This window comes from Rhamphochromis longiceps, linkage group LG23, assembly GCF_057381845.1.
Source record: "Rhamphochromis longiceps isolate RC_006_pf linkage group LG23, R_longiceps_female_GT1.1, whole genome shotgun sequence".
Taxonomy (NCBI): Eukaryota; Metazoa; Chordata; class Actinopteri; order Cichliformes; family Cichlidae; genus Rhamphochromis; species Rhamphochromis longiceps.
In genome coordinates, this window is record NC_140578.1 from 9,688,318 (window position 1) to 9,697,877 (window position 9,560).

Consider the following 9,560-nt stretch of genomic DNA (forward strand, 5'->3'; position numbering starts at 1 on the left):
TGTACTTTTCAATATATGGATGAATATATGAAACACTGTATTCAGATTTTTTTCTTAATGTATGAACATCTGCAGTGTTACCTCTTGTGAAGATAAAACCATTAATCTGTATCTCGCTTGTAATCAGTTGTGCAAAAAGCAGGATTTTAATGTATTTATTCAACCTGTGCGAGGATGGAGGTGGTGTCATATTCTGCACACGCAGGCGCTTTCTTTAAATGTGTCACAGCATTACACAAGATTTTTCTCTAACCACAGCCAGCCTCCGATGACCCATTTGAGTCTAAATTTGCAGATTCTTGAGAAACCGTACCACAGTCGAAGCAGGCAGCTGTGTCAGCTAATTATCTTTATACAACATCCTGTTGAAGTTTTTTCATAACGCAAGGAGAGGCAGCAGATGTAATTCGACTGCAGCGCCGCTTCAGAGGTTTCGTTAGCAGACAAAGCGACTCAGTTGGATTTCTCATGGAGGCATCAGAGGCAGCGACGTGTTGACACATCTGCAATCAAACCTTAAAGTTCTCATGGTTCGTCTCTAAACCGAAAAATTCAGCTTGCTTTTTGTAGAGGCCCCACGAAGCCCAGGAGCGTGCCTCTGCTTGTCTGTATTTTTTGGGGCCAATTTTACAAACGCTTGTGCATTTTTCAGAGGACAGCTCGGGGGCAAGTCTGATGTGGGCCAACACACTTTTCAGTCATTCAACACTTTTATTGTAACATAGCATCAAGGATCCCCTGAGAATAGTTTCCAATGCAGAAGGAACATGAAAAACACCAGATTACCCCCCTGCTCTTTTTGTTGTATTCAGTACAAAAGGTTAGATGCTAGGGGGGACGACAACACACTTTAACGCTCATACAGAAAAAAATAATTGCTAAAACTTTTTAAGAATAACTTAGTTGGAACATAAATTAACAAAAGTGGGTTAGAGAAAATGAATTCGGGTGCAGCTTACAGAGAGGTATAAATGCAAATACAAAAGCCACAAACCATTTTTACCCGCACCTGCATTCTCTTTAAACAATACGAACCACACACAATATAAGAAAACACGATGACAAACCACTGTGTTATGCGTCCAGTTGAGCAGCTGTTCAAAATGAACAGGCACCTGTAATAGGTCATAAAGGCTGAGAGAATATAGTATCTGGGTCAATGTTTGCACATCGTAAGTGAGAGCCCTGCTGTTCCACTCAAACACATATACATCTGTTTGTAGTGACGTGTAGGAGATGTCCAGTAAAACAAACAAACATTCACGAATCTGTGTTTTCAGGCTTTAAAATTAAAGGGGAACTATTATGTTTTGCCTAAATTTCTGTCACATGCAGTACTGTGTAAAAGGCCTGAGCCACACTTCATTTCTTCACATCCAGGGAGCCAGACTTTAAGTAGACTTGAGCTTTCAGCCCAGTCCCCGTACCTGTCCATTTTCAGAGGAACTTCTTTTGTTAGTTAAGCCACTCAGTCACCTACTTATCACCAGAGCACAAAAAAGGCACCTAACTCAAGGGATGAACCAGTGTTGTGTTTTTACATAATACAACTTTGCAAAGAAGTTCTTTTTAAATTGTATCTCTTGGTGCTTTTGCAAGTCTGCCAGTTGGATGCTGTATTTCCGTGTCTTTTGTTTATTATATGAAAAAAGCCAAAGCTAACACAGTTTGATAGACATAGAATAGTAAGTTTACATCAACAAGGTGATTCCCTCATCAGAAGTGGTCTCAGTGAAAGGCTGTGAAGAAGCCATTTGTAAGGAAGGGAAAAAGAAGTATGCGAAATTACGCGAGAACTGGAGCGAAGAATCAGTGGTAACAAATTCAAATTGGAAAATTTTTGGTTTAAATCACGGTCAGTCCATAAGGATGAGATCAGGGGCCAATAGCGGTCATCTGTAAAACATGGTGGGGAATCTTGTCAAAATTCATGGTCTTAGGAATGCTGAAAGTACCATCAGGTTTTGATCCACCATCCAATACTTTCCTCTGATTGACATTGTGTATGAGACCACTGTCAATCTGCTAAAAGCAAATCCGGACAGAAAAGACAAAAAAACCAACACGCAACACTGTTAGTCATGAAGCCCGGACGTCAACATTATTGAAGTGTGATCTTGACAGAGAACAGAACAAAAGGCAGCCGACATTCAAAAAACAGCTTTGAATGAAGCCTGGAGAAAATTACCAGAAGGTTCGTCTCAGAGAGTTTAGGCTATGTTGGAGAATAAAGGTGATAATGTATTTTAAAAAATGAGCAGTGACTCAAGACTTTTGCACAGTACTGTAGATCGCTCCAGTTTGAGATGTTTAATATAAACATGTACAAGGAGATCAGTGTATATACATAAAGTAAATCCCAGGCTGTTGAACCCGTGTATCTACTGTTCGCCCAGCTTGACCAATGTTCAACCAGGTGAAACCAGGTTGAACCAGGTCTGGTATTGTTGGGCCCTGAGTGAAAGCAGTGCTAAAGTTGGGGTTGAAACCTGTTCTGCTATCAGCGTTTTCCCTGCTGTGCTCTGCGTGAAGCGTACATTATTGAGGAGCAATTTACTAGTCCTATAAATCAAGTGTAACCATCAACTACTAGGAGGCACACCCTCAGTTTAAGTCCAACGTAGGTGCTCGAGATGTGAAAACGAAAGCTTTCCTCAAACAGTTCTCAAATTTAATTTGTTTTTTGCACGCACACACTGTTCTGCACACTCACATCCAGAGACTGTGTCCTCACAGCTGTGTTCTTTTCAAAAACGCAACTTCGTGATTACCTGCACACGACGCATTCAGGCGACATGTGCAAACTGTAGCTTTAACAAAACAACATGGCTTGCACTCTCCTCGGTCTCTGCAGCTGTACGGTGAATAAGGATTGCTTTGATCTGTGAATCAGGCAAAGCTCCCGATTCCAAGAGTAACATTATCTTGGGCTGGGAATGATAATAGACCCCCTTTAAAAAACAACAACAAAACAACAAAAACAAAACAAACAAAAAACACGAGGTGGAGTAGCACCAGTGCACATACAGCATGATGCACAACGGCAAAGATATATATATTTAAAAAAAAAAAAAAAAAGCCTGAGTCTGCACGTCTATCTCAGACCAACACTGGCACTTCTCTATATGTTAATTTAAACACACAACATCTGTCTGTTCACAAAAGCACCTCATCACTCTGTCCACCTCCTTAATGACCAACAGCCAATAAGATTTAAGTCCAGTCTGTGAATCCAGCTCAGAGTTTTTTTAAATGGGGATGGAGACTATGGTCGGAAGCTCCCCGATAGGAGGTGGGTTGTACTTCTCGACCCTCATCAGCCGCCGCAGGATGTCATCCCGATCACGTGGCCATCCATATACATGTGTGTTCTGGAGCCAGTTAGGCACGTGGCACTGATTATACATTCAAACAAAACAACAAGAAACAAAACAGGGTGTGAGACTGGGTGGTGGGTGGAATCAGTGGCGCGATCTCACTCAGGAAGACATGTGAAAATTACCTTTTTAGCCCCGGGGAACAGGATAGGAATGAACCTGAAATTCTTGCTTCCATTCTGGATGAATTCATTCTGCAGCTGAGTGACACACACAGGAAAACCACATACACAATTTGATTTCACAGCGGCGATGAGAGCACGCAGTTTTTCGCTCTCGTTAAGATTATTTCAGTCTTCGTTTGGACCACATTCAGGTCGCTCACCTGTTTATGTATGTAAACCGTGTTGTAGGTCCTCTCGTCGCTCTCCAGGCCAGCAGGGGAAGCGGTCACCGTCTCGTAGTACTTGGGGCTGATGATGATGATGATGAGATACTCTTTCTAAGACAAGAGAAAATTACAACTGGCAGTAAGCTACTGCAGCTATCAAACTTCTTCATGCAACAAGTTCACACTTGCAGAACGTCTTGAGTTCCTAGATGTGAAAATGACTTCCTCTGTAGGCAGATTACTCAATTTAAATTGTTTTCATTCCATTTGATCATCATGAAAGAATTTCACCGACAGTTTGCTTTTTTTTTTTTTTTTTACCTCACTCAGGTATCGCTCCATGAAGTCAATCTTGCTTATGCTTCTGAACTGCTGCTCGAAAATGTCGATCTGAAACAAGCAAAGCTGCGAGTCAGACAGTTTAACCCTGCGCAGAAAACACACAAATTCTTTATACATTTTAATTGTGTAAAGCCAGTTAACAGGACAAGCTGACAAATAACACGCAATAACTTGTAAGATATTAACAGAAACTCAGAGTCACCAACAAAATGAAAGCAAGAAATATGTAACGTGATGAGCTGATGAGAGTCTAGACTAAAAGTTCATCTGTAGCATCCAGCATTCACTCTGGGAGGAAATTACAAAAATAGGCAGGAATCACAATTTAGTTCAAAAATCACTTGTTTAAATGGATATACAGTAAGCTATTTAATAAGCTATTTATTATATACTATATTTATAATAATTGCACCTAAATTTGTAACTTTAGTATTACAATGACAAAGTTTTTTAAAATGTTTGTTAAAATCTAGCCAGCTGAATTTTAACTGTTTTTTTTCCAGCTCCTGACATTTTAAGTTGCTCAAACAAAACACACAAAAAGACTAAAAGCTGCACGTACGTGCGTGTCAAAGCCGTTGTGCCGCAGCAGAGCCACAAATTTGATGATCTCGTTGACATGCTTGTCGTTGTCTGCTTCGTAAGTGACGAAGACACGCCCTGCAACAAAAACAAACTTTTTCAGAGGCGGGATCGTCTGACAACAGGACCAGGCGTCTGATCTGCTCGTGAGCACTCACTCTGCTCCAGAGACAGCGGCGCGCTGCAAGGAGGGCGCTTCTCTTTGACTGGAACGTTGTGTCCGCTGTATGTAGTTAAAAAAAAAATATTTTAATAGCAGAAACAAGCAACAGAGTGAGAAAGAATTTAATTGTAATTTTTAAAAAAATAAATAAATAAAAAAATCAAAACTCACATCTGTGTGAATCCACCTGCAGGAACTCTGCAGTCACCTGCATCTGCAGCAGTACAGACAAAATAAATACCGGCTGCGGTCTGTGCGTGGTTTAAAGGTTAAAAAAGGGTCCGGCAAACTTACAGTACTGGCGGTAAGCTGGGTGGTACTCAGGCCAGGGATGCTTGTTGACCATAGGCTCCCTGTTGAAGGCGTCTGCAGGGCACTGAGCACAGCAGGCGGGCCCCTGTGGTGCACACGAGTATGGCGATAACGTGTGGTGGTACAGGTTGGCTGAAGGCGGGTTGGAGCGCAGAGAGAGAGGCTGCTCTAAGCTGCCCATGCTGCTGTGAGTGCCGGGGAGGGACAGGAACTTGCATCTGGAGAGGCAGCTCTCTCCAGAACAGCTGGAGTAATCTTTCTGGCTCAGACAGGACGGCAGGCTGTTGGGATATCCCGACCAACTGCTGGCGAAACTCGGGTGGAGCCAGCCGCTGTATGCCTGGCTCGGGAAAGGAGTTTGGGGGCTGTACCCAGCTGGCAAGCTGCGAGAGGGCTGGGATGGGCAGAAGCTGGACTGGGGGAAGATCCTAATGTGCTTGTGCTCCTCTGTGTCCAGGCTCTGCTTGCCGAACAGAGAGCCATCACGGTCTGAAAGAGGGTGGTGGCCCAGAGGGTCGGAGGCGGACTCCGGTTTGGAAAGAATGCTGGGGTCTCTCAGCTCTGCACTCATGGTTTCATCGTCTTCTTCAGGTGTGTTGCGGTGACTGACCAGGTGGCTGATGTGACTGTGAGCCGGAACATTTACCAAAACGGGGGAAGGCAAATTAATTTCAGTCTGACTTTAGTGGAACTTCTGTTTCACGCACTTTATCAGCTCTTATCAAGTGTGATATCCTCTGTGACTTTCAAGTGAAAGCACAGCAGAAAGGCGCTGGGATGCGTGCAGTGTTTCTCTCACCTAGTAGTTGTTGAAACCGAGTAGACCGACGTGGGCAGCATCATTGGACCTTTTCCTCCTGACATCCATGTGTGTGGGGTTTGAGATGCACATGAAATTCTGCTGGAGATAAAAACACACACGTGGGTATTTAAAGAACCCGAAAATGTGAAATTATGATGTGAACAGGAGGTGTAAACAGTCCCTTGTCTGTGAGACAAGATGAACGGCAGTACATGTTGTGATTAACATCCAGATCAAAGTTGATATATTTAGTTGACATATTTAAAGAAACAGAGCTGATGAGCTGTTAAAGCCAAATTTATGAACGGCCCTACATTACTGCAAACTCCACACAGTGCACAGTAGGTAGCGTGGTCCCCCCATGGGGCGTGGTCACCTCATGATCGGAAGGTCGGGGGTTCAAATCCACTGAACGGCTACCCTGAGGTACCCCTGAGCAAGGTACAGTCCCTACACACTGCTCCCCGGGCGCTGGATTGGTGGCTGCCGACTGCTTCACTGAGTGAACGGGTTAAATGCAGAGAGAATAATTTCCCCACGGGGATCAATAAAGTATACATTATTATTATTATTATTAATAATAATAATACCTGCAGAAACACTCTTGGTGAGGCAGGCTGTGTAAATAAATTACACTTTCTCTTGTGTGATTGTTTTGTCATTTCTATAATATTACAGTAGTAGTTAGTAGACGGAGGTCGGATTATTTTTTTTAATCCTGTTTGGACGTTTTATTATAATAAACCCAGCTCAGTCAACTCGGGACCACTTTTATTCGAGGTGAACAAACTCATAAAGCACTTCTGATATCTGCCCACACTCGGTGTCTTTTTGACTTGATTTGCAAGAAACGTGCCTCCCACACAGGGGACTTTTCTCTAAATGTTTAATGGTCAACACATCAGGAAACGCACATGTGGGAATAAGGAAATGATGGTTCTCATTTACCGGAGAAATCAAACCACAAACATTTTAAAATGTAAAACTTGCCTCTGGGATTTCAGAGGTCTTCCCGATGTCTTTTTGTGTTTTGTTTTTAAAGCGCTCAAACTTCCATGAAAACTGCTTTCAGTGAATTAAAGAGAAAAAAAAAGTCTATCGCATCCCCTTAGATCGTTTTTTAGGGTCACCGTTCATTTTTCCACTGACTTTCTCCACAGAGAAGCCGTGTAACCTCGTTTTAGGTGGGTTTGTCTTCCAACACACCCCTGATAGTTCCCGTAAATGTAAATCACACTCATTAAAAGCCGATCTGTGGTCGCAGTTTGCACTTTCCACTGACGCTGACCCAGATATTTCTTCGTCTGCTTAAATTTCAGGCTGACTTCCTGCGGTTCAACATAAAGCATAAACACACACACACACACACACACACACAGCGTTCCAATAATCACACTTTCAATTTTCACATCACTACGAGCGTTAAATTAGCTGTAGTACAATCTGCCGTGACTTTCACTTCTGTCTGAGCTTAAAGAAAGAAGAAAAATGCTCAAAGACAAAGAGAAAACTAAATAACAAACTATTAATATATATATCTATATATATATATCTATATATCTATATCTATATATATCTATATATCTATATCTATATATCTATATATATATATATATATATATTTAAGGTGTGATAAGCGTGAGGTGGTTTGTAAAGCGCGTGACCAGGTAACGTGTTGTGTAAGCGTAATAACTCAACTCACCGACGCTGCTTCCACTCATCAAGCCTCCTTCAGGTCACTGAGCCGCGGCGTGGAAACACAGGAACACCTCAAAGGGGAAAACGGTCCTCGAAGAGTCTCAGAGAAATATTAATTAACGAAAGAAGAGCTCGAGCCTCAGTAATAATTGTCCTTTTTACCCACGTCTCCGCGAGACACATGAAAGACACTGACGCACAGACCGGAGCCAGTTTGATCTTTAGCGTTCTGCCGAGCTGCACCGCCCACCCCAAAAACTCCACCTTCACCCAATAGACTTCCTCCCCACACACACACACACACACACACACACACACACACACACACACACACACACACACACACACACAGAGTTTACTAATTGATTTACATGTAGTCATTAAACCTCCTGATCCACAGACTGTATTGAAAAGATGGAGGTAGCCACTGTTTAATGTGACCTGTTGGTTTTGGACCCTACATTTAAAAGCAGTGTCAGCTGGTGAGTGATCATATTTGGAAAGAGAGGATGAAGAGCTGAATTATTTTTTATTTTTTTATTTGTGGCTCCTTATAAAAAAGTGCCACGCCTTAATAATGTAACCTGAGTCTTCAAGTTGAAAATGATAAGTAGGGATGGGAATTAATAAGAATTCAGCGATTCCATATCACTTATTGATTCTCACTGGGTTTCCACTGGCTCTGCTTTGAGAGTCGCCGCCATCGCTAAGCAGCATATCAAAGACATTACATGCATGCAAATGAACTCTATGCTGTGGGTCAAATGTTAGTGACTGCTGAAGCTATTTCCCCTCTTTGTTGTGATCAGTGTTGGATTAACTACTCAGGAAGTAACATATTACACAAATTACAGACTACTTTTCTTAAAAGTAATGCAGTATGTAACTTGAGTAATTAAGTAATGTACTTAACACCGTCTCACAATCACCATTCAAAAATATAAACCTGAGGCTACAGCCCCACACACCAACACAAATCCCTGTCCTAATCAGTACACACATATGATTTTCTCTTAGATTTAGGTATGAACAAAAAGCCCACAGCACAAAGTTCAAAACCAGCACAGAGACTTCAAAGCAATCGCTACAGTGATTCGACTGAAGAAACACGAACACTGGCTCCAGCCTGAGTGCTCATCTGTTTGTTGGGCTGGGGTCGGCATTCACTCAGCTATAACATGACTCTGGCTATTCTTGGCTATCTTGCCGTTAGCATCATATCGCTGTTGTTTTTGTTCTGGATGCACTTAACGCTTTACCGTTGCGCTCTCGTCCTTTTGTGCAATAAAAATGAAAATATCAAAAACTTTCAAAGCTCAATTCACCTTACAAATAAAGAGCAGCACTCAGCCGTGAGATAATTCATTCAAATTAAAATATTTACACCTCTCTGCACTAAATCAGCAGATTAACTATTTTCTCTAACGTTAATCTGGTCCCACAGTTAGATTTTTTTATGTTCTTCATAGATTGTTAATTGGCATCTTATCATCATCATCTGAAAATGTATTATTAATAAACTGTTTATTTATTTGCAGTTGGGTGTTTTCATCATGAGGCGATGTGCATTCAAAATGCACATTGCCACGTTTTGGTGAAAACCAATCACAGCATATCAGTGCAAACACCTCATACCAACTGTCTGCATAGCAACAAACCTACAAGAGAAAAAAAGAAAAGAATCAAGGTCAAAGAGTCGAAATTCCTCCACAGCGATGTGAGAGGCTGAAAATGTTACACAGAAAACAATGACTTCAACTTATGGCTGCTGAGGGTGGTTTTAGAAGCATGGCGTCTACTTAGTTTTTCACACAGTGCTTCTGCATTTTGGTTTAGTCTGTTAGATAAATAATGTCAGCGTGTAACACGTCATGTTTTGCTGTTCATCTGAGGTTGTATTTAATTAATCTTAACACCCGAGAAGGACCAGATGATCCTAAAACTTGCTGTTAA

General features: G+C 41.8%; 1 protein-coding gene across 2 annotated transcripts; it reads right to left on the minus strand.

The window, feature by feature from the left end:
* Window positions 1–110: 110 nt before the first annotated feature.
* On the minus strand, window positions 111–9,339 carry traf3ip2l (TRAF3 interacting protein 2-like). 2 transcript variants are annotated; one of them, XM_085397871.1, is made up of 10 exons: window positions 7,612–9,339; window positions 5,907–6,005; window positions 5,090–5,733; window positions 4,967–5,009; window positions 4,791–4,855; window positions 4,613–4,710; window positions 4,030–4,098; window positions 3,703–3,819; window positions 3,503–3,577; window positions 111–3,395 (listed from the first exon to the last, which is right to left on the minus strand). In XM_085397871.1, exons 2-10 carry the CDS (start codon window positions 5,969–5,971, stop codon window positions 3,249–3,251), a joined length of 1,323 nt encoding a protein of 440 aa, XP_085253997.1. In that variant the 5' UTR covers window positions 5,972–6,005; window positions 7,612–9,339; the 3' UTR covers window positions 111–3,248. The 2 variants fall into 2 exon arrangements, with proteins under 2 accessions (XP_085253997.1, XP_085253996.1); XM_085397870.1 differs by having other exon boundaries at window positions 5,907–6,008.
* Window positions 9,340–9,560: the final 221 nt, after the last annotated feature.

What these genes read in the sequence shown, in the direction of transcription:
- traf3ip2l (XM_085397871.1), bottom strand. Translation starts at nt 5,971, where the DNA reads ATGTCAGGAGGAAAAGGTCCAATGATGCTGCCCACGTCGGTCTACTCG. An exon ending in GCAGGTGGATTCACACAGAT is followed by an intron (nt 4,856 to 4,966) that starts GTGAGTTTTGAT and finishes AACTACATACAG; the next exon opens with CGGACACAACGTTCCAGTCA. An exon ending in ACAACGGCTTTGACACGCAC is followed by an intron (nt 4,099 to 4,612) that starts GTACGTGCAGCT and finishes TGCTTGTTTCAG; the next exon opens with ATCGACATTTTCGAGCAGCA.